Source organism: Pocillopora verrucosa, chromosome 12 (assembly GCF_036669915.1).
Source record: "Pocillopora verrucosa isolate sample1 chromosome 12, ASM3666991v2, whole genome shotgun sequence".
Classification (NCBI taxonomy): domain Eukaryota; kingdom Metazoa; phylum Cnidaria; class Anthozoa; order Scleractinia; family Pocilloporidae; genus Pocillopora; species Pocillopora verrucosa.
Window position 1 is genome coordinate 8,254,904 of NC_089323.1, and position 25,349 is coordinate 8,280,252.

General features: G+C 37.3%; 1 protein-coding gene across 2 annotated transcripts; it reads right to left on the minus strand.

Moving 5' to 3' along the window:
- Nucleotides 1-114: 114 nt before the first annotated feature.
- On the minus strand, nucleotides 115-21,027 carry LOC131769734 (DNA repair endonuclease XPF). Of its 2 annotated transcripts, none has more exons than XM_066159094.1 (30): nucleotides 20,957-21,027; nucleotides 19,960-20,072; nucleotides 19,532-19,571; nucleotides 18,844-18,957; nucleotides 18,239-18,331; nucleotides 17,935-17,990; nucleotides 17,654-17,707; nucleotides 16,952-17,021; nucleotides 16,092-16,180; nucleotides 15,353-15,381; nucleotides 14,709-14,798; nucleotides 13,909-13,970; nucleotides 13,205-13,295; nucleotides 12,641-12,699; nucleotides 11,455-11,564; nucleotides 11,057-11,082; nucleotides 10,650-10,675; nucleotides 10,007-10,101; nucleotides 8,373-8,466; nucleotides 7,655-7,729; nucleotides 7,509-7,571; nucleotides 6,540-6,677; nucleotides 5,642-5,728; nucleotides 5,315-5,400; nucleotides 4,292-4,379; nucleotides 2,104-2,184; nucleotides 1,962-2,021; nucleotides 1,205-1,300; nucleotides 600-643; nucleotides 115-382 (listed from the first exon to the last, which is right to left on the minus strand). In XM_066159094.1, the coding sequence occupies exons 2-30, from the start codon at nucleotides 19,998-20,000 to the stop codon at nucleotides 214-216; spliced, it is 2,226 nt and encodes a 741-aa protein (XP_066015191.1). In that variant the 5' UTR covers nucleotides 20,001-20,072; nucleotides 20,957-21,027; the 3' UTR covers nucleotides 115-213. The 2 variants fall into 2 exon arrangements, with proteins under 2 accessions (XP_066015191.1, XP_066015190.1); XM_066159093.1 differs by having other exon boundaries at nucleotides 11,057-11,088.
- Nucleotides 21,028-25,349: the final 4,322 nt, after the last annotated feature.

A 25,349-nucleotide genomic window follows, 5' to 3' on the forward strand; every position in this document is an offset into this window, starting at 1 on the left:
TTATAATCTACAACAGCGATCCTCGCCTTTCTTTACTCGACCCAGCTTTCCCTGCTCGTGTTTACACATATCAAAGGTGGGCTATCTTATTCAAAGAGTAACTTGCCTGACTTTTTATTGAATATCCAAACAATCGTGTTTGCCCATGGTAAATTTTTATTTCCTCAATACATACTATACTATGACAGCTTGTTTTCAACAAGTCCAAGAATTTCATCTTCTTACTTTCGAGGATGTTTGTGGCTGCACACGACCTTTGTTATTGGTGTGAATAAACTCCCAGAGTTGTTTAGCACTGTTAGCATTGCCCAAAATATTTGCAAGCCTTTCCTGTGGCAGTGTGAAAAGTTCTTGAACACTCTCCACGTTTCTCATGACAGATCTGAAAAAATAAATAGAAAAAAATTAAATTTATCTTTCACAGAGCGAACAAAAAGGTTTCAGGATGAGGTCTAAACTGTCCGTCGTAACCTACTACTGGGCCTAAAACAAGAATTTCAGAACTCCTCCATAAAAGTAGAGATAGAGAGGTCATGTCTTGCACAGGACCAGAACTCAAATAAGGCATATCATTGAATAAAGCGATCCGAAAGTTTTACCGGTAGTTCTTGAAATTTATGCCAGGAAGCTTTAAAATGAAGTCCTTAAACAGAAAAGAAAGCTAGAATAAACAAAATTATAACGTACATGAAAAAACAAATCTACATTCAGAACTATTCAAACGAAATAAAAAAACTATGCTGAAGAGATCAGAACGAGACCCTAGTTTCCATTCGTTTTCCGTTTAACCCAATACTCAAAAGACTATCATTTCACCTTTAACACCAAATTAGACTTAGCCAGTATTTTGTCTTCCCAAGTCAGAAGTCCGTATCGGAAATCTTGATAAGACACCTTAGCACTGACTTTACGTCTTTCTTAAAACTCAAACAACCCATTTCAAAGTCTTATTAGCGGTCAATCTTCGTTGTCTTTATCAACTGTTCCGTCTTTGTGCGGCCTACTGTACCGTTAAGACCGTCAGCTTGTATCATATCCTTAAACAAGCCAGGGTTTTAACCACTTTTAAACGGTAGTCTTTCCTGATACTTCCTATGAACATTGCACCGTACGCGAGTCCTAGCTACCCGTGGCCGACAACAAACATCTATTAAGGTCTTTGGAGACTCACCCGGCCTGTACCAGCATCCCTTTACTGACTCACCTGTGGTCCAATGTTGTATGTAACATCTGAAGCAACTGCTGTGGAGTCAGAGCCCACAGCCATGGCTGTGGCGGCATCTGGTTCAAGACATTTTGCCTGGAAAACAACACAAAAATAGAAAAAAAAGTCAAAATCAAATAAACTACTCTTCGCATCTCCAAAACGATTACTATAATCCATTGGGCGGTATGGCTCCCTTTTTATACCTTTTGCTGTTTATTACGACAAAATGTTAATTTAGTTGCGTGAAAAGGCGAACAATTGCGTAAAGATACATACATTAGCGATCAAAACGATCATTTGTGCGTAAATCAGATTCAATAACGATTTTGCATTTGAATCAAAATTCAATAACATTTTTGGGCATTTTGGGCATAGGCGTCATTCGTCAAACAAAGGAGAAAAATGTATTTTCATTTGCGCCAACTTTCGAGTCATTAACAACATCATTATATAGACAATACACAAACATAGTGCATTTAGTAACATTTTATCACACTGTTTGAAATTCAATAGCGATAGCAAGGACTGTAGGAGGGTGGGGGGAGGGGGGCATTTTAAGTAACTAACCTGCTGGTCACCTCCTACTGCATCAAAATTAAATTAGTGGATCAAGACCACGTTGTGTGGAGTCAGTTAACACGCGGGTAAACGTCACTTGATTTTTCAAAGGCTTCCATAGGTCTGTTCTTTACGACGCCAAGCAAATATTACGAAAGCCATAAACAACAAGGTTGTTTCATCACGAGAGACTCACCTTCAGATCATCAAAAAGCTCAGCTGTTGCATACGGGCTGTGACACCACAAGATTTTCAACTGGAAGATCAACCAGGATCATCATTAATTACCATTATTGCTTTAAGACAAAAAGAAGCCAAAAAGCATTCATAACACGCACCTTAGGAAAATGAAGTGTAAGTAAAGTCAACTTGGAAGATATGTCATTGAAGGATACCTCACTAGACAAACTTGACTTCGCCTGAAGGAAAAACAAACAAACAAACGGGTAAACAGATAAATAATCAGATGGATAAAAAATGTCGATAAAAAACTGTTAGAAATTCACGATGGGCGATTCCAAGTCTTAATTCCTAATTTTAACAAGAGAGTTAAAGAAAAACCAGGGGTAATTACAACATCATTGGATTCTGAGGTTCGGTTTATACGTCACGGAAGGAACAAAGGTCAGTGACAAGAACTATCTGTGTCCGTGTGTCCTACAAGAACTAAACTTGTCTACTTCACACGACCATACAGAAGCATAGAAAATCAAGATCACTTGCAGTGGATTCTTAAGTTTTGGATCACTCCTAAACGAATAACGGGCAGTAATTTCATTCTAATGAAAGATGATGTTTTCAGTGAACAACACAGACATACTCGCACAAAACAAACTCCAAGTACTCTCGATAAGGGACGACCTTACGACCTTCCGAGCTGTATTTAGGATGCTCTGCCACTGAGCCACGGGAGACTCCTGGCAGGCTAGGACTTTTAATTCTTGTAATTAAATGCAAAATTTTACCCGATCCTACCAACTGTGCAGGTGTTGGGAATTTCCGTGTATCAAACAAATTGTTAATTTCGAGTATTAAGAGGTTAGATCTTAATATTTTCATTTTCGTTTTTCTTCCACTTAATCTCACTTTTTCCACCTCAATACAGATGGCTTACATCGGGAGAAGATTTTCCTAATATTTATAATACAAACAAGTTGTTCGATTCAGTTTTTTCTCATTCTAATCTTAGCTCGATTTGTTCTACAGTGTGTTCACAGCGCTTAATTGTAGATATATTTGGGTCTAGGATTCTCGATGGCCTCAGATTCAGCGCTCGCAAAAACCCCTGTGCAGTAGTACGGGAAGGGCACGGTAGATTTCCCACTCGGACGAGCAAGTTTATCTCCCTTCTTGCAATATCTGATAGTTTAAGAGTTGACGCTAAAACATCTTAGTCTTTTTTTTCCTTTTTTCATCCCCTACGAGGTAGGGGTAGCGGAGGAATGCCTCTGAAAGTGACATATGAAAGTTGCTTTCCCGAAGGGCAAGTTGGCATTTAAACTTTTTTCAAGCCCTGCCTTGGATGTTGTTGACTAGCGCAAATAATCCCCCTCCGTTAAATTAAAAAATAATCAGAAAAAGCTACAGAGAGGTCCAGTACACATCCCATCAAGAATTTCCACACATAAATCTACAATTCTCCCACATGTAAAACGGCAAACACTCAAACAAAGAGCCAAAACGATAAAAATTAGGAAAATCATTTTATCACATAAACTACGGTGTTATATAGGGATTTCCAGCCCTGAGAAAAGCGTAACAACACACGTGAAAAAAATAGGATATTTTTCCACGTGTTTGATATCGTCAATCAGGTGCTGAAACGTCCCTCGGCTTTCGCGCCACTCGGGCAGGTTGATGAACGAACGGCAAAGCATTCACCATTCACAATCCAAGGTCGTTTAACAGAATTATTGCGGATTATGGCAGCTGAGACGCTGAAAAATCCGTATCGCTTACAGACAGTGACGTGCAAACTTTCCTAGATGGGGAAGAAAACCAAAATACGAAAAGGGAAACCGCTTTGGTGATAGCATTTCTCGCGGCCGGGAACGAAAATCGACAACTGGAAGATTTGCCACCAGCCGATTTTGGCCGTGTACCTGAAATATTTCTTCTGTCGCTAAGGACGACATAAATAACTGACAATTTTGTATATTGAAAATTAGGCCCATTGTTTGTTTCCATCTCGAGTACGTCAAGCTCTTTAGCGTTTTTTTTTATCAGGGGATTGTCGATCCTTTTATTTTCATTCATTAATAAAGTCGACTTTTGTTGGCAGTAAAGGGCTATTGTGTTGATATGATAAACAAAATAGTACATAGTTGTTTGTAGATGTGATATTTCTGTTCTTGTGTTCAACTCGACATCTCACTCGTGAGCTATCGAGCTGAACACTCCAAGAGAAATTCCATATCTACGCACGCCCATGATCTCATGTTCAACTGTAATTGAAACTTGAAAATTACTTAATGGACACTTCGAAGCTAATTTAATTTTCACCACAGGATTACGATGGATACTAACCTGCAGGGAAAATGACTTGTTTGGATCGAACTCGATCAACAAAATGGGTCTTTTGTAGAACCTGACCATAGCCACAGCCTGGTGATACCTTGAAAGTTAACACAGAAACCATAGACATGGTGGATATCTGCACAGAATCGTATTTAAAAAGCTTTACACTTAATTTGATCAAATTTAAATCTTAGTTTAATCACTCCAAACATCATTAGGATGGGATGACACTAGCACGTGATCAACAGTGGTACAGAACAACTGCAGTGTTCGATAAGCTTGGAGGTCATCAAACGTGTTCATCAAATGCAATTCAAATCAGACAGTGCCGACATTTCTAATTTTTCTCACCTTACGGGTGAAAAAGTAAAAAAAGGGCACGAAGCTGCCAACTTATGTTAGTAGAGAACGTTTGTGTCAAAATCCATGAAATAATTTCATTCTGGCCCCCAACCACTCTACCCAAAATGACGAAAAACCTGTGCGTTATAGCATTGTTCAGTCAACTTTGCACTAGAAATTGGAGGGAAAAGATTCACAAACAGCAAAATCATTTCAAGACTTTTCATCCCACTTCGCAATGACTAGTATTAAAACGAAAAGAGTAGTTATTTATTTCATTACAATTTGTAGAAGAAATCGTTATATTTATAGCATAGTCATACTACGTTACCCAGAGACGAGAAGAGCATTGTTACATTTACACTACAGAGCTAGCAGTTTGCCGATCAATGTTTGTATTTGAGCAACTGCATACCTACCCCTCCCTCAACCCAACTGAAAAGTCAACTGATGACATGTTAGGGTTAATGTTGGGTCAGGGGAGGAGTAGGTGCACAGTTGCTGAAATGCTAACATTGATTCCCGGTTACATAATCATGCGATGTTACTAAGAGAAAAGAGTACAATAAAACAAGTCAAATAACAGATCTACCTTAAAGGCTTTTTTTCCTGTCAACTGTCTAATATTCTATACTATGTAATGACAGATAGAGTCTATAGATCGTGGTAATACTACAGACAAATACTCACAGTCTTCCGTTGTTGAGCGAGCCAATCAAATCACTCACACTCTTACGCTCCACACAAATGTCTGGGGTAAGAATGTAATCACCAACCTGTAAATGTGAAAGAAAAATAACATTATTTTTTGGCAATAGTGGTAAAAATTACAGAACAGAGCCCCACAAGCACAATGTTATGTAAACGCTACAGCTGGCTACATGATCAGATCACTCAAAGCAGGTCACCCAAAAGGCGACTTCCACTGTAACTTTAGTCGCCAGATAATTTCTTTGTGGCGATGGAAAACATATCAGTCGAAGCTTGAGGAGATAAAGAAGATAATTATGTACAAACCTCTAAAGTCACAGGTTCTACATCAATCCCTCTCCGATGAATCAGTGAAGGAAGCTCACTGCGGAACTCCCGCATGTCGACAATGACCTTGAACAACACCAAGTAGTTACTAATGTGTTTGGCTAACTCCTCACCGACTCTAGTCCAAAAACAGTTCAATACCTGAATTTTGGACCTATTTTTTCAATTTCATTGCGCTTACATTGCTGAGTCCAAATATGCTCAAAAAGAAACTTTTTTTCCCGGTGCAATACACCTTACAATTTCTTGGGGACTCTTTGAATTAATTTACGCGTGCACCTCATTTCCTCCCCTAAACACCCAGGCGTTCTTTTCAAACTTTATTGGCAAACTCGGCGTGGCACCGACCGGTAAGGCCAGCGTTTGTTATCGGAGAGCACTTTTGGCCTTTTATAAATTTATGTTGCTTGTTTATCAACCAGCCTCCGAGAATCAGGTTTAGTTGACCGAGACAGAACAATTTTTCCCTTCGTCCCACTCCCGACGCAACAAACTGTTACTGAGTTTTCTATTCGAATCGAAATTTCCATGTAAACACTTTCACGAATGAAATGTGCAAATTATAGAAAGGTTATACCACCGCAGTGCTGCCCGCGAATAAAGTTACATTAAGGGTTGAAAATTCAATTTTGAAACAAATCATGAATAGACACTGAGCTCAACACAAAAGGTTAATAAGAACTTGCTGCGGATCTAGGAGGTGAATTTTTCCAGCCTGTTCTACAAAGAAGTGGTCACTAAATTTTCCATTCGCCCTCTGTTTTAATAAAAACTTCGACCAGAAGAAACCTCGGTTTTTACTGGTGCCCATTGGGGATACCAAAATTACCAAACTGATTATCCATAAAATACTAAGTTGCTAAATTATTTGTTATACCTTTCTTGATTGCTTATTTCCTTCGTCGCATGTTGCTGCTTTCCTAGTGCTCACAGCATCTGTCGCCTTAGACGGGTCTCTACTCAACATCATGGCTGCACTTGTTTTACCTTCACGTTCCTCTGGGACAACCATGGTCTGCCATGTTAAGAGTAAAATTAATAATAATAATAATAATAATAATAACAATAATAATAATGATTAAGAAAGAATAAGCAGCCTATATTAGTCTTAAAGTACGACAGATATGAGATGTGGGTGCTTACGTAGAGTTCCGCTTCGTGAGCCTCATTAAAAAAACATAGTTGTAAAGTTGAAACCCAGTCATTCACATCGATTCATTTTCAAGGAATGAAAGCAGGGGAGAAAGGTGTACATTACCTTACCAAGCTTCACTCCACTAAAATGGCAAGAGGTTCAGTTATACCTTTGTCCTAATGTGCAAATGCAAAACTTTTACAACAGCTAAAAAATAAGAGTGCGATTTCTGATACTTTTATTTCACTACTACGCCATGTTATCATACAAGGGCATCGGAACACACCCAATATGCCACTGTATTACACTGTAGATCAGAGCAAAAATATGGACGGAAAGCACAACAACAAAATGGCCACACTGAATTATCCAACTAGAAGTTGGTTTTTTTTCTGTCTTTTAAGGCTTGGGTTTTTAAGAAACGATCTAATTACTTCTATGACTGATCCCAAACTGCAAACTTGGCGTTAAGAGAACACGCACTTAATCGATACCAGGAAATACTCAGGAAAATTCAACCAAGTCATCCCACTTAACAAAATGTTGAGGCCTCAAGTTCCTGAGTCATGTCCATTATGGTAACTGTTGCTATATTCTGTGGTCAAACCTAAGAGACAGCTTTGGACTTGTTCATAGCTGATTACATATCTGAGCGTGGATCAATAAATCAATGTAATTCAGGTCTAAGAAATAACAGAGAAATGAACCTACCCCTTTATTTTTTATCAGCACTTCAAACGCTTCTTTTTCTTTCCGAAGAGTTGTCAAGTATTTCTAAAATAATGGTTTAAAAAACATGTCTCACCTGCAAAGTTAATTTAACGAAAACTGAAAACAAAAAGCTTTTGAATCACTACCTGTTCCTCGACTGAACCAGCGTAGATTAAGAAATAAACACGAAGAGGAATTCCAGGTCTGGATGCCTTATAAACCTGTGGAAGAGATACTGATGAATTTCTCATAACGATCTGGAATTATTGACTTGTACAAAAACAAACGTAGTACTACATCAACCAACTGATAAACGAACGAAGGAATCAACCAACAAGCTTAAAAATACTCGAAGGAAAATCTAAGAATTAACTTAAATAAAATAGATAACATGTTAACGAAAGAACCAGTAAATTCTCGCGGAATAAAAGATCATCGAACGGACCAACAAACGAAGTGAGGCGAGATAAAGAATCTAAGAACAAGATAACGAATCAAAGAACAATCTTACCAATGGACGAAAGAAATCACGAATCCACAAAACTGAAAGGCTCACGAATACACGAATGAACGTACGAATGAATGTACGAATGAACGTACGAATGAACGTACGAATCCCCAAAAATTGAATCAAAATATGTGCAGTCACAAACACGTCTTCAAACGGTCCAAAAATGACGGCAAAAAAGAAGAGAAAAAGCAAACCAAACAAACACACGTCTAATTTCGTAGATGCAACGAGAAGTTTTTTGGGAAATAAAACAAAAACAAAGAGCAAAGGAAATGATCGGCCAAGACAACATATTGGTAGTACATTGTAAAAGAAAAACAGGGAACCGAAAACGAGAAAAAAGGTAAAAATACCTCAAGTTGGCGTATAAACTGCATTTGCGCATCATAAAGCACAACATATCGAGGCTCTACTTCCCAGAGAGTTCTTAGCAAACTGTAACGATCACTAAAAAAAACGGTTTTCCATCCTTCAGATCAAGTCTCATATTATTTTATAAAATAATTCAAATAGTACGCGCGCTCTGATTGGCCATAAAACCATTTTACATGAGCGTATGTATACAGGGTTTTCGTTCCTCTTTCATTTACTCGATAAGCTGGAAACCACTCCGCTTCGCGTCGTGGTTTCCTACGCTTATCTCGTGTTCTCCCAACCTCCCGCGTGTTTACATCAGGCTATGTAAACACGGAAACCATTTTACATTTCTTCATTCATTTATTAATACAAGACACCGAAGATTGATCATGATTTATTCATCTATTAATTTGTTTATTCATTGATCTAATTGTTACTTAATTCATTAATTTGTGTAATTCTAATCAGTTCATCTAGTTTTGTTTTTCTGTCGACTCGTTTATCTGTGTATCTATTATTTGAGAGAACACGATAAAAGTTTGCCAAATTTTCGAGTGTTCTCTCAACATCCCAAGCAGTTTATTAACCGTTAAACCAATAGCAAGTGTGGTATATTGCTTTTATGACATAAATGTGAGTAAAGTTTGTCAGAGAGAATGATAAGTTACTGATTCCCATGAAACACATCAAGGTGCGAGAAACCAATTAAAGCACCGGAAACTGAATGAACTGGAAGGCAAATGGAATTGCCATAAAATTTTGAGTACACATTCACTTTCCAAGTGGTTTTGACTTCATGCAAATAGGATTTTCATTAAATATCCAAATGACAATACAGTTAGTTTATCGCTACATTCTTCTTGAAGCAAAAACATGCCAACTTTCCCTTCTAGGCGAGCAATTTGGGGAATTCTAGTCGAGAACTTCTGAAGTTCTTCCACATTAACAGCGCAGCTGGTTAAACTTCATTTCAAGTAAAAAATTTGATAATGTTAGAAAAATAAAATCTTTGTCCTTGTTTTTAACGTTCAAAGTTTTCCAAACCAAAGGCCTTTAACAAATTAAAATCTGGGAATTGGCCCCGTGTGGCGCCATTTGACATAACGGGAAGATGCTTCAGTTTTCTATGGGTTTACGGGCAATTATACTATAGATTTTTGACCAATCAGAGCGCGCGCTGTGTCTAAGTTATGTTATAAAAAGGTCAAGAACCTATTTATCACTACATCGATATAACCAAAGCTATTTAGTAAAAGCAATATACGACCCTTTCACTAACTTTCAGTCGTGTTACTGGCATAATAATCCTCTTAGGAATTCCAGTAAATCATTCGCCAGTTGCCCTTTTTCTTGCGTTCTCTCGACAACCCGAGTTGGTTATCAATTCGGTAAAACCGCCAGATTTACATTGTATCGCTTTAATTCGGTCCATTATTGCGCATACGAGTATGGCTACCACTCATTATGGTAATTACAGTAAGACGTTAGAAGTATGCAAATATGGCACGTTTTTTTTGTCAGCCATTGCCGCCGCGGTTTTTTTTAATGAGCGTACTACATGCATTGCTGATAAAATGTTTGCACAGCTGTAGGGAGATACAGGTATTCAAAGCGTGATAACAGTTATTACCTGCAACCTGTTAGAGGATGAATGATGGTCATTCGTGATGACAGCAGTTTTATTGGAGGGGAGTCCTGTTCTGCCGCTTTGTTTACTTCACCTGGCTGAAGTAAAAATGATATAAATACCTCATTACAAATCTCTGTTTTATGACCCGAAGGGTCTCTGTTACGCAAACTAACTTCTTTAATGACAAACGCAGACACAACATTAAATAAAAATTATTAAGCTGAATGCTTTTCGATTGAATGTCAGACAAAACTACAAATTAAAACAACAACAACAAATAAACAAAAAATGAAACAAAACTACAGACAAACAAACACAAAATAAAAAACCCGAAACCAACCAACAAAAAAGGTAATCATAATGGCCTTATGGAACAGAAACTAACATCACAAGCAGACAGTGAAGAGTCACGACAGATTCAGGAAACCTACCCTTAGTGTGTTGTTTGTATGAACCAGCGGCACTTAGGCCTATCTGATTCATCCTCGTAAAAAACGTTTCACATCTATTTTTATAAAATTATGTTTCCCCATTGACATCAATTTTTAATATCTCATTAAGGTCAACGATAATTGTATGTTTGTATTTTTCAATAATATATCCATGTATCACATGCATGATGTGGATACAGTCTATGACTTACCCTCAAAAGAACATTTGATCTTGATCCTTGGAGAGAAAAAAATAATAATTTAAAGCTCCCTTTACTTCTCACTACACCGCGTTTTGATAGTAATTTCAAGATCGTATTTATTACAATTCTTACATCTTCGAAAACTTGGGTACAAATACGTAAATAATGAGAGTGAATATCTAGATAATAACACGTTTATGAATTAGCAGTTTAACCCTTTAGTTTACACCCTAACATCAGCGGGCATATTCTCCATACTGTTCTCTCTACATTTCCTATGGTGCTGAAAAGGAGAATTTGTTTAACAATCAAAAGCTTCGTTAGTCGTTGAACATTTCGTTTATTCTCGTGACCTTACTGTGTGATTCAGGGCGATATTGCTAAAAACTAAATAAAAATAAAAAATTTTAAGATACCTTTGAATAACTGGGTCTTCGATGCACTGTTTCTAAATGGGAAAAATAAAAAATTAGTTGATAAGGAAATGATCCAAAAGACATTTCTTCAGTTAGATTAACGAAGCCAATGGGAAAGCAGACGAATAAAAAAACTACTCCACACCACAAAACGAGCAAACAAATTGACCTTGCTAACGAGTCGATAACCTGGCAAACGTGAAAACAACTACACCAAATAACGACCAAAACAGTTGAAGAGGAAAAACTCAGCGGACACGTCAAGAGAGAGAAATGCTAACATCCTTTAACAGAGACATCTAATCTCCACGACGTTAAGAAATTACTTGTTGGATATTATCGGCCACTGGAGGAGCAATTTAGAGAAACTTTCACTAAGATACTAGGCAATTTCATACCCTTCATCTGACTGATCTAAAGGCGCTTTCTTCCTTGGGGCAGCCACTTTCCTTTTTGAGTTCCCTTTTGTTCCAGGTTGAACACGGCGTTGACGGGATGACGGTAAATCCTACAAAATTGGACGACGACATTATTTTGATCAAAACTTACCGACATTCAACTTATTTACTTACTTCAGGTAATGGTTTGACCCGGGAGTAACATTTGATCGACCTTAAAAGGAAAGCCGGATTAAACTCTGATGATTACTCTTGCTAGGGTAGTCAAAACATCAGTCACTACCGCCTAAAACAGTCCTTCTTGGGACTACTCTCACCTGGACCATTAGACCATACGTGTTGCAATCAGATATTTAGTCAGTACAATAGAGAAAATTATCAGTAAAAAACTATTGAGTAGAGAAATAAAGAAACCCGGATTAACATTTAACCCTGGGTTAGCAGAAATCGGCCTTAGAACAACTGGGCCGCGCGCATTCACCAGTTATTGCTGTTGATGGTAAGTCATCAATCATTAAATAATCAGGGCACTGGATTGTCGTTATCTTGAGGCACGGATGCCCTGAAAACTCATACTTCCGAGTCTAGGTGCAATTAAAACCCGTCTGTCCCGATCTTTCCATCATCCTGCATACCCCGAGGTAAACACAATAATTTTTGCTATTAGCGCATAGCGCCTCTCAGAGGGACATGATTACGACAACTCTGTAGAGAAGGCAGGCGAATCTGTTTTGGACGGCGCATCTTTTTCTTAATATCACCTCTTAATAACCTCGTTATTCTCAATTGTTTCCGTGGTAATGCTCAAAGTTCTTGCCACCATGTAATTTACTTCTCTCCAGAATTTTCAAACTGCTATTTGATAAATTGTTTTCCATTTGAAATGAATTCGAAACGAAGCAGCAACAAACAAACATTTGATCATTATTATAATTAAACATAATTATTTCACATCAAGAAAAATTACTGCCAGCAGGTGCCGCATTTTTGAGTAATTGAGGTATAGGAAATTAAAGAGAAAGAAACAATGAACAGCTTTTCCACGGCATCAAATGGTGGAACGCCGAGAATTCGTTTTAGCTTTACCACGATTGCTATCGGTTGCACAACCACTCCGGTCAACAGATCTGTTTTCGTCAAACAAGCCAGAAGTATGTTGGGGTTGTTTTGCAATTGGCGCCCCTACCTTTTTGTTAGAAATGTTTGCACTAACGTCACTTTGCAGAGTCTCTCCACTTACGGAAGCTACAAAATGAAAACAAATCTCACAATACTACATCACTTAATACCCCTTAGGAATATATCAAGTTTCGAGCATTCGCGGTTCATATCAACGTTATCATTCTGCAGTTAATCCTGGGGAAGATGGGGGGGGGGGGGGAGATTAACTTGATTCCAAGTTTGATAAGGAGGCCAATCATTTAAAGACATGCAAACCCTGACGTAGCGTTTCTTTACACTTTCACCCTGACACCAAGTTATTCTAGCTTTGAGACATTAATGAAAGAAAATCTTATCGTGAGAGCACTGAAATAAACTCGCTTGACTTTTGACATAGCATTTTCTTTTTCTCATCTCTCGAAAAACCCGAGGAACCTAATTTTGACAATCTACTACCTCCTATTGGGCCTCCTTGCCACACCCCTAAAAATCATATCGTGAAAAAGGCCAAGACTGTTTTATTAAACTGAATAAACACAGTTAAGGTGGAATACAAAGCAGTGGCTTGAAGGTGAAAACATACATGTACCTGTCTCTGACGTCTCAGCCACTGTTGCTGCAGGTTTTATTAACTTGTTGTAAAGGCGAGTGAGAACAGCTTCGCTTCCATCACAGAGGTACTAAATTACAAAACGATGAGAACACCATAACAATAAGATGTCCGCAAAAATATTTCAATTCAACAACTTTATCAAGCATCCTGTGCATTAACTTTTGGAAAACTATCTTCCCTCTCTTTTTCTATCACCTGGTTACTGAAAGATTCAATCTGAATGGCAAAATGCAAATGAAATCAATTTCAAACTTCATCGAAAGCTGGATAATTATAGCGAGGGATACTGTTTTGTTTGGCGCAAAATTTGAACTGAAATCATGGCTGCACTATAACAACCACCCCCCCCCCCCCAACCCCAACCACCTCTCCCTCGCTAGATTAAGATTACAACTTCGTCAAAAACAATTGAAAATCCATGCGAAAAAATGTATGACATTCCAATCGCCTAGTTCACCATTAAAGACTTCGCATTAAGCAGTCAGTGAGGTGGAACATAAAAGCGACATCATTCGAAGGGTTTTGCATTTCAACTCTTGAAAATAGCCGGTAAGTACCAAAAGTCGTCCTAGCCCATACCAATAATCAATGAAATAATCAGTACTTCATTAAAAAGTTGGTGCATATCATACGTTGTAAGCTGTTAGCCGAGAGAAAAAAGTCGCTGAATAAACACTTACATCTCTGAGCTGTGAGCACGTCCTTTCGTCATAAGCAGCAATCAGAACATGACCAGGTCCAACTGTAAAATAAGGCAAAACAAAACTAATCACGCAACAACTCGCAAAAGAAACCGCAGGAAAATCCGTATATTGTGTAATCTTTCAGCATCTTGATGTGCGTCTGGTCTCACTTATTGTACTTCTAGACACGATTATGCACTAATGACACTCAAGAAATTCACAGAACCACGAATTTCTGGCAAAGACAAGCAACAGAACAGAAGCTTTGAAAAGACACCAGAATCAAGGACTAATCTTCTGTAAAAACTATCAATGACAATTCTACACAAAGTTTCTTGGTTCTCAAAGATTCCTCTCGTTTTTTCCCAACATCAAATTTGAAGGGTGCAGAGAGATATCAAACATAGATCTCGAGCGTGGAAAATCAACTTCAGGTTAATCTTGGCAGCTTTACGGTTCAAAAACGAAAAAATATTTACGGAAATATCAAATTGCAGTGCTTCGCTAATTAAATACTTCTTCCAAAGGCAATTGAAGATATAAGTAATTCTCAGAGCATTTGACACGCTACGACGAAAAAGAATCTTTTCTTAGTCTTTTCAAAGTTTAAAACACTGACCAGTTCTAAACATTGGGAGAAAGTATTTTGCACGGCACTCTTTGCCCAAAAAAAAAAATTGGAATAGAAAGCGAACGACGATAAGATCTTTTCAGTCGTAAAAGCAATTTAAAATCATTGATTGACGTAAAAATGACAGACAATCAAACGAAATACAGACAGTAAGTGTAACAGGTACATTTGTCATTATCAGCATCATCCCGCTCAATCTCTGCTAACACTTCTGACACAAGCCTCCACTTCGGACTCTCCTCCAGAACTAATTCCTCTGTTAATGGAAAGCAAACCAAAGAAAGAAAAGAGAAGAAAGAAAAAATGTCACAAGTTGTTCTTCTACATAACATCAACTGCTAAATCTTATCACAAGGTACTCAGTCAGCAAGCACCTTACCGGATAATTCTGCTAATTCTGTGATCTGACTGGTTACACATGCACCAGCTAGATGACCTCCTCCACTCAAGATTGCGCACCTTACCGGCTCAACGCGTTCTTAGATTCTGGAAAAATCTTCTTAAAAAAAGGGTATTCAAGGATATTTACAGCAACAGAAGGGCGAATAAAACTGCGATCAATCTTCTCCGATGTTAACTCGTTGGACAAGAAGACAGAAGGCCGCACTTTCACTGTTGCTAACCACTTCAATTTCCTCCTTTTTTGTCTTTGTTTGATTTGTCCTGTTTTGCTTTGTCTACTGTAAAAGTTAACAGCCTGCTAAGAATACAGCCGCTTAGAGTCTTCTGTCACAATACTTTCTATACATAACTTGTCTTTTTTTCAGCTGAGAGAAGTTGCAAAAATAACAAAAGTTATCTACTACAAACCTTTCTGATCCTTGTCACTGCTGTAGCCTCTACAGAAGAGAGAGATAGTGAACTAAGCACAGTTGGAAGAAAAGGGAAAAAGAGAGAAACTTTGGGTGCATCCAGTGTGAAGTCTCCTAACCCTTTAACCCCTAAGAGTGACTAACATCTAATTTCTCCTTACAATATCCCCCTGAATTAAACATGAAGGTCATGAGAATAAGGGAGATGATCACCAACAAAAGAAACTCTTGATTGTTGAAAAAATTATCCATGTCAGAACCCGAGGAAATGTGAAGGGAGTAGTATGGAGAATATGCATACTGATGTTAGGGATTAAAGGGTTATCACATTGTTCATAAGATCACAACTCATAATCAGTATTCACATCACTTAAATACGTTTCGCAACACAGATAATCATAGTCAGCATACATTCATGCATATCACGGTGATCAATTCCCATGAAGGAGTCCTGCGCAAGATAAGATACTACATCGACTACCAGCAAGTCGAGAAAATACAATGTATAACCTTTTGAGTAAGACGAGTGCTTTGGAGACCCAGCCCCTCAGCTTGATGGGGGAAAGGAGGGAGGGGGGGAAAGAAATCAGATCAGAAGATATACACTGGTCACCAAGCCCCCAAAAGACCATCTTCTTCCTTAATTCCACGTCAACCGTATTCACATTAGAAGCCTACATTGTGCAAAGGGCAGTATTGGCAACAGAATGGGAATACTTAGGAGAATATTCACTTACTTAGAATTTTCTTCCTTCTGTTGTGATGTTTCTCCTTTCGTTTTCTTGTTTTTACTTTCAGTAAATTCAATAACCCTTGCCTTTGCATGCTTTGAAAAAGAATTTAAATTAAAGTATTGATTATAAATATATGAAAATCATAATAAGTGCATTACAGTTGAAGAAATGAATATAGAATTGATCGTCGCAGTTATGAACACTACTGAAATAGTAGTTGAAATAAGGCCTGAAAAAGATTCAGGCCCGTACGGGATTTGAATCCATAACCTCTGGGATACCAGTGCAGCGCTCTACCAACTGAGCTAACAAGCCAACTGGGAGCTGGTCATTATGCTGGATCCAAATAAACCTTCCAAGTGGTGAATAATGACTGTAAATATATGAAAATCATATATGTGCACTGCAGTTGAAGAAATGAATATAGATTGAAGCGATCCTCGCAGTAACGAACACTACTGAACTAGTAGTTGAATAGGGCCGGGATTTGAACCCACGACCTTTGCGATACCAGTGCAGCGCTCTATCAACTGAGCTAACAAGCCAACTGGGAGCTGGTTTTTATGTTAGATCTAAATAAACCTTCCAAGAGGTGAATAATGATTGTAAATGTTTGAAAATCATATATGTGCACTGCAGTGGAAGAAATGAATATAGGAGTGATCCTTGCAGTTGTGAACACTACTGAACCAGTACTTGAAATAAGGCGACCCGTATTGCAGAGGTTATGGGTTCAAACCCCGCACGGGCCTGAATTTTTTTCAAGCCTTATTTCAACTACTAGTTCAGTTGTGTTCATAACTGCGAGGATCACTTCTAAATTGATTCTAATACAAATATAACCTGACAGAAAAACAGCTTACCACAAACAAGGAATCTGCAGCATCCATGAACATCCAAAGTGAATGATTCTTGACATCACGTTGACTAGCTCTGATGGTGCATTGTACATTTTGTATGTTAAAACATTACAAAAACAACTCAGTCAAAATGTATCTTTTCTTAACAGATGGTTTGTCATATCATGGGAACGGTTTAAACCACACAGGCAAGGAGGCAAACTAGTGGGGTATTTTGTGAGTATGTTATATGAGTTAAAACCAAGCACTGGACAAACTACATGTAACATTATATGGCAAGTTGAATTTTACACTCATCTACGGATAGATTTAAATTTATTCCTACTTATGATTGATTGGAGGACAGACACATTGATAATGTTACCATTAACAACATTCTGCCTTTTTATCACATAAAAAATAGATTCTTTTTTGTCATAGGTTTTGTACAGTAAAACATCAAAATGTAAAAAGGACGTAAGTGACACACTTGGCTGAACCACTTTTTTCTTCCTGTCACATTTTCACATCATCTGTGATACTGAACAGACACATCCAATGTCACCCTGTGGGCTGTGAGTGCAATACATGAACATGTATGCTGGCCTATTCACCATGCTATATAACTTTTACAGTACATCCAAAATATGTTTACTTAACACATTTTATACATAAATGAAGGAAAATGTGAATGCTGGAATAATTATAAGTACATTTTAAGTATACCTGAGTGATTCCAGAAAGTTGTAAAATGTCACACAGTCATATTGTGTAAGATAGCTGCGATGAGAGAAATAATTATGATCATCATAAAGATTAAAGTTAGACTGAATTATTTCAAATTATTATTTTCTGGATGCATTGGTTAAAAATAAAGCCATCCCAAATGCAAATTTCCAGTAACTTTCAGAGAGAAGTGGCCCATACTTAGAAATCAGTAAGCCTGGCTATCACTATTTAAATCAACAGTTTAACTGTTTTAAGTACTTGAATATGTATGCAATTACAGTAGGATAAGCCGGAGAACTTTAAGATCAGCAACCAACTGTCTTGTCTTGTTTCCCTACAACATACAAATGCATAAAATTATCACTGATAAGGAAATAGAAAGCAATTTCACAAAAAAAAGAACCACAAGCCCCATAAATGCCAGTTAGTTACTAATTCTTTCCTAATAACCTAAGGTCTTTGCATTTTAGCAACTTACATTGAGTAAATCAGTCATTATTTTCTTTTTTTTGCTCTTTTTTTCCCCTAAAACTGAACAATTGAAACTGACTGAGTAAAGGAAATCTTAACATAGAGTCTCACCAGTTGATGCCAAACAGGATTAAGTTGAAATCTCAGGATTTTGTCAAAGGATTTGCTGATACTGTTCTCTACAGTCAGATCATCTGCATCAAGCTACATGATTAAGAGAGAAAATCATGGTATTACTCATAAAAAGCATTATCATGAAGTTTCTCCACAACTGGTCCATTTTCAAAACTTTTACCTAGAAACTTAAAATCTATTCACTTAATATCTTCTCTACAATTTTTAAATTCTTCCAACTACTTTGAAGCTTGTCTAAAATCCTGGCAAACAATTTTTCCCAGTTTCCTTCATTCTTAACACAATTTTATTTGGTGCAAAAAGGCTTCCAATGTCATGACAAAGTTCTAAACCAACCTAAACCTTTCTAGCATGACAAAATGAAATGGTATTGAAATTGTAATTAATTCATAGTTATTAACAGGAGGGAGGCATCTAATAAATACAATCTATATTAACTTCACCCTTCAATTATATCCACATCCGAAAAATTCAAGACATCATCAACAATCTCTTGACTAAATGTTAGATTGTAAATGATGTAGACAATCTCTCTCTTTGTCAAAAAGACGAAATTTTCATTGATGCAACAGGAGACTCACTGTTGGATTTGCTCTCTTCAGCTCCTTAAGGCATGTATTGATCAGATCAAGAGCTGCTGTTTGAATTGCCAGCATGGAAGGTGTTAGATGGAGATGAAGCTCAATAACCTCTGGCTTAAAAGCAAAAATTTGCACAAAACATCACTAACAGAATGAAACACAATGAGCATTATTTGATTCTTTGACAGTGTGTAATTGTCAGTGTAGAGACAAACCATGATGACTTGTTAATAAATAATAAGGGATGTGAGTCTATCCTACTGTAGGTTACTCCAAACATTTCATCAACTTTCCCAAACCACCGACTTCCCACATTCTTTCAGAAAAGTAGTGCCCAAGGACACAACAAATTGACCAGGGTCCACACTAAAACAAAGACTTAAATCTTGCAAACCCATAATCAAATGTGTTAAACCTGTTAAAGCTTGGACCATAGCAATTCCAAAAGCCACCTCTGATGGAATCCTTCATGATTAAAGTCTAAAATGTGCCAAATTAGAGGTGGACCAAACTACATTTGGTGATATATTTTTGGATTTAACATCGTATCCTCACCTTCACTTATTTAAAGTCCCAGTACTAAGACTAAGCATTTATATATGTCCAGTCACTGATAGTTGGTTTTCAGGGAGACATTTTTAAGCTTAAAAGATTCAAGCAGATTGGCTGCCAAAACTCCAGAACATACCTTGTGTTTTTCCAGAAATGCTGAAACTGTTGCATGAAACCTAGATTTAAAAAGAACAAATATATTAAAAGAAAGATTAGATTAATGCTCAATCAATATCATAAGGACTTAAGTACTCAATTTTATTGCTAATTATTGTTTCTGAATAAATAATCCCAGAAGAATCCCTAATCCCTAATTCTACACAGAACAGCAGTTCTGTTGTATTTTACACATGTCAAACTATGATGCCATGAAATTGTTAATCGTTGATCTTCCAAAATTAATTTAGAAATACAAATCTGAGTTCACAATTATACACTGCACACAAATTTGGACCAAACTACTCTTCCTTAGGTGCTGGTTCCATATATCAGACTACATGTAATTCTTATTCAAATACAAATTTTCTTTAATATGCAAGTCAATTTTATTTCTGTTTCCCATACCTAGGCCAAAGATATAGTCTTCTTACAAATAAATTCTTCATCACTTTTTCCACTTGAAAAAAACCTGAAGTAAAAGCCTGAGGATTGTCTGATAAGGCTTTGATGAAACCAGTCTGTAAAGAATCAAGCAACAAAGTCAATCAATAGAAAAAAAGGGCTTAAGAAGGGTAGAATGAGGTGTACAACAAACTTCATCTGTATATGGCGTACATGTATATGCACATGTCCTTGTACATTACACATCAATAACCCACTAAGTACATTTTACATCAATTAAACCATCTAATTCACAACCCATCTCTTTCCTTTCTTATTGCAGTACCTACAATAATGAAGAACTGTTAGTAGTACCCACATAAACTGTTGTAGTGGCTATATAAAGTACAATTACATGATTGTACTGTAGTACCAACATGAATATTGTTGTACCTACATGAAGTGTTATAAGATATTTGATTAGGTTATCTCAAAATGACAATCAGATGGGAGTGGGGCAACTCCTCATCCAGAAGGGGAATTGATAGTTGCTTGACAGTGACACCAAATGAGCCTCAGAGTGTTTGTGGGTCATTAAGAGATGTTGTCGTTTTTTTTTTGTTCTTTGTGGCAATAATGAGTCATAGATTATCAGACCCCTCTACAAGAGTGTGATATAGATCTAGATTCCCCATTCCTCATATATAAAGCAACATTTTTTCTTCTATGAAATAAAAAGGGTATATATACTGTATATACATGTACCGATGCTGTGTATATAATAATTAACAATAATCAAAACACAATTTACTAATTGGTTGAACCAATTATTATCATGAGATTCAAGAGGGACACTATCTTTTTTTTAAAAAACTCGATAATACTATTAACACCTTCAGGTGATAAAATTCAGTATCTCTATTAAATCAATGAACATAAACAGTACTTCACCTTATTGTTTAAATAAAAGCAGATATTATTAAAAAAGCAACAAGGGGTCATTTCATGACATAAAACATACCTCTCTGAAGAGGTGAATTCAGTGGTGATAACTTTTGGAAGTGGAACATCTGAAGACTTAAGTTCATCAAGAATATAGTCCTGCAAACAATAAGCAATTATTGGATGAGGTTGAGCATGATATCACTAATTATCAATGCCAAGGTCTAAATTACTAGCTGAAGCTGAACACTGAGGCAGACAACAGTGACACAAGGTTTGATAATTCACATTATGTAAATACCGAATTTTAGATTTCTTTTAAATAATCTGCAAAAGAAGATGCTTCTCTCTGAGTTTACAAAAGTTTGATAGCACTACATGGATGAGGGGCTTGGAAACTAGGCAGACATTGAACTTGACATGATAGCCCAATATCTGCTGCTGCAAATTATTAGTAATAAGTAATTTTTTTTCAATTAGTCTTGGCCATCTGTTGTTGCACATGCTATTTGTAACTTACTTCAGCTATCACTGTGCCTTTCATCCATAAACCTCAGCTATGAATGCAAATACTGAATTTGAGAACAACAATGAAAGGCACTACATGCAGTATAAAATAATCATTTCAAAACTCATGGCAAATTTGACAAGATTGGACAAAAATTGTGTGAGGCTTCCAATTTTCAAGGCACCTGTACCACTTGCTGCCCCTATTTTGGGGTTGCTTGAGAAGCCATTGACCATCTTTTGATTTCTTTGTATTCCTCTTAAGTTTAACTCCACATCAGCTTGACACCAGTTCTGATTAAGTCTTCATTTTCTTTAAGTTTTGTACATGTATTTGCCTAGGAAAATCTAAACTTGTTTACAAAAGCAAGGTATTTGCAGTTTTTACAAGCAGCACTATTGACCACTGCTAAGTTAAAGGAAAAGATCTCTCTATATTTTTTTAACCTGTTGTTGTTGTTTTCTTTTTGTTGTTGTTATTGTTTGTTTGTTTATTTATATATTTTTTACTAGTTTCATCGGCTTCTCTAAAAATAAAATTCTTTCCAGCCCTGCACAAAAGGGTGTCATCCATTGGAGGGGAGGAGGGGAGTTAACGATCAAAAATGTTGTCTTATTTTGTTCGGAAAAAAATTGCAGCCACATGGGAAAATTTCGACCCAGCTGACAACATTGCACGATGGGACGGGGCTTTTCTTTACGCATCGTAATGATTGATGTGGAGATTTAGTCAGTTTCATTCAATTTATTCCCACCTAGACTCAAGAAAAAGGAATAGGACCTACCTCTTCCTGATCTGTCGTGTTGATCACAAGGACTAAAGATATTGAGGAAGGATCGCTCGTAACACAATGAATCTTCAGAAAACTCGCGATAACTCGCTCAAAACTCAAACCCCTACAAGCCACAAATAAGCAAAAATGAGGTGCGATAGAGTAAAATAATTGAAGCTCTTCTCGCTGATGTACTTACTTGGCTATGACAAACAGCCCGTCATCATCCATAAGCTCAAGGAACATAGCGTTTTCATATTCAGATAATGCCGCCATTTTGGTAGTCCAGAAATTACCGCTGGCCAAGGAAACATCGCTCATTGCTTCTCGAACCCAGGATGTGCAGTAACTTGCCCTAATGATTCCTGCACTGCGTGATAAGAGTAACCACAGAAAAACAAGTTATAGATCCCTCAAAAAATAAGAAAATTACTAACTGTGAGTGACAAAGTCATATGAGTTGAGTTCTAGCGAAAGCAGCAGAAAAACAGCATGGCTGCCCGAGAGCTAAGGAAAATATTCGCGTGACTTCATAACCATACGGTATAAAAACTTTCCGATGTTTACTTGAGGCCTTGCCCTGTAAACTTGATGTTTGTTTGATTGAAAAACACGATACGTTTCCCGTTTTTTCGAGAGCGATCATGTAATGATCACGAGAATTCCATTAAATATACTAGGATCCAACTCCGACTGATTTTCAGCTGAAGCAGAACATAGTAATCATGCGGTAAAAGCAAACCCAAAAATCACTTCCACTCTGTCTATGACAGTGGACTCAACGAGTAGTTGTCTTTGAAAAGAATGAAACAAGCACCGTTTTCAAAACTTCGGTCAGATTTTCCATGATATTTATGACACGTTCGTCAAATGTGGGGGTCAGTTTTGAGCTATTAGTAAAATTAAATGAATAAAAGGGGTAAGTTTCTGTAGAAATTGTGGTGATGCGTCGGCAGGAGAGTATAACAGGGTAATTTAGTATTCGTCAGAACGAAAGACAAAGGGCCAACGCTCGAAACGTCAGCCTTAAACTCTTTACGGTGGCCAATTCACGTTATCAACTCAGTTGATGACAGGCAAGTCGAAGGTCGTCTAATCATTCTCGGAAATGAAGGTTGGATACGATCCAAAGAGGTTCGTGGATGAGTGAATAAATCATTCTCTCTCGAAAAAGCACTGCTTCCCGAGTAACTAAGCTGTGTCATCGTGTTAATAAGATTCTCTATTGTCCTGAACACGCTGCACCGCCTCAATTTTTATTCTTAAAATCTTAATATGCGGCAAGACCTAGACTATAAGCAAATTTAGCAAGTTACGTGACTTGTTTAACTTCATATGTACAGTGTCTTTTTTTATTGCAAATGGACTCTACACAAAATTGTACTAATAATTTTTCAGAAACAGTAGCCCATCTCAGAGGAGGGATTTTTTTTTAACTGAAAGGAGAAACTACACACCATCTTATGAAGCGAATGGGTGGGTGAAAACTGACTGAGGAGACTGAGCTGGAAAAGCCGAGAGGTTCCCCTTCATCATCCATGTCCCGTGTAAATCCTCCACAATCTTCCTCTGTTTGTGCTTACCAACACCTGACATAGGTAAGTCACGTTATGAAATAGAATCATAAAAGTGGGCGATATACTGAAGTAACAATCGAACGAAGGGAATCCTAAAAGTGCATGAGATTCTAACGAAAAAATACAACGAGAAAAAACATTTAAAATTGTGCGAAAGGCAAACATCACAACTGAATGGAGGAAACTCATTAAGGTGCACGAGATTCTAATGAAACAATACAACCAGAAAAAAATTTTAAAATTGTGCGAAAGGCAAACGTAACAACCGAATGGAAGAAACTCATTAAGGTGCGCGAGACATTATCTTATAATCCTATGAAAGAGAAACGTAAATGTGCTTAAGATACTAACGCTACAATCCAATGAAAGAGAATCCTAAAATTTAGCGAAGGAATAACGTTATAATCAAATGCACTAGAATCGAATCTTAAGGGCGCGCGAGATAGTACCGCGACAATCGATCCGCGAATGAAAAAGAATCTTAAAGGTGCATGAGATACTAATGTAACAATGGGGAAAGAAAAGCCTTAAAGTGTGCGAGTTTTTACGTTACAATAGCCAGTATGAAAAAGAATCCTTAAAATGCGCGAGATCATGACTCACGTTACAATCGATTGTTTCCGCTTTCAATTGTTACGTTAAAGTAGCGTGCGAGATATTTACGAAACAAGCGAATAAAAGAGAATCCTCAAAGTGCGCAAGAAACAGAGAATCATACATGGGTGCGCGTAGATATGGAATTTCTCTTCGAGTGTTTGACTCGATAGCTCGGGAGCGAGAACAGCGAGCGAGTGAGATGTCGACTTTAACACAAGAACAGAAATTTCATATCTACAAACAACCATGTATTATTTTTTTGACTGTAAACACAATAGCCATTTACTGACAATAAAAGCCGACTTTATTAAAGAATAAAAATAAGGAAACGACAATTCCCGAATCAAAATCGCATAGGAAAAAAAATGGAAAAATACGTTGAATCATGATTACAAAAACAGCAATGGGCGTAATTTTCAACTCGCAAAATTCTCATTTATTGACTTTGTCCTTACCGACAGAGGAAATCTTTCAGGTAAAAGGCCAAATCGGCTTGTGGCAAATCTTCCAATTGTCGATTTTCGTTCTCAGCCGCGAGAAATGCCTTAACCAAAGCCACTGAATACGTAACTCTCGGTTTTTCTTTTCGTATACTGGTTTTCTTTCGCTTCTTGGAAAGTTTGAACTTCACTTTCTGTAAGTGATACGGATTTTTCAGCGTTTTAAGCCGCCATATATAATCTGAGAAAATTCCGACAAACGACCATGTATTGAAAGTGGCGAAGGCTTTGCCGTTCATCCATCAACCTGACCGCGTGGCGCGAGTGACGTATAAGCAGCTGATTGGCGATATCAAATACACGTGAAAAAAATATCGTATCTTTTCACGTTACGGCTTTTCTAGGGGCTGGAAATCCTTGTATAACACCGTAGTTAATACGATAAATAAAGGTAACAATCCAATGAAAGAGAAACCCTATAGCGCGCGAGAAACAAACGTTTTAATACGATGCAAGAGAGTCCGAGAGGTGTGAAAACATATAATTAGGTTTGAAGGAACTTAATTTGATTACCAGGA

Excerpts from the sequence above, each read along its gene's own strand:
- LOC131769734 (XM_066159093.1), bottom strand. The coding sequence starts at position 20,000 with ATGAAGAATTTATTTGTAAGAAGACTATATCTTTGGCCTAG. Across the intron at positions 17,022-17,653 it reads AACTTTCTGGAATCACTCAG|AGCTAGTCAACGTGATGTCA; the intron begins GTATACTTAAAA and ends ATGCACCATCAG. Across the intron at positions 7,730-8,372 it reads AGTTTATACGCCAACTTGAG|GTTTATAAGGCATCCAGACC; the intron begins GTATTTTTACCT and ends TCTCTTCCACAG.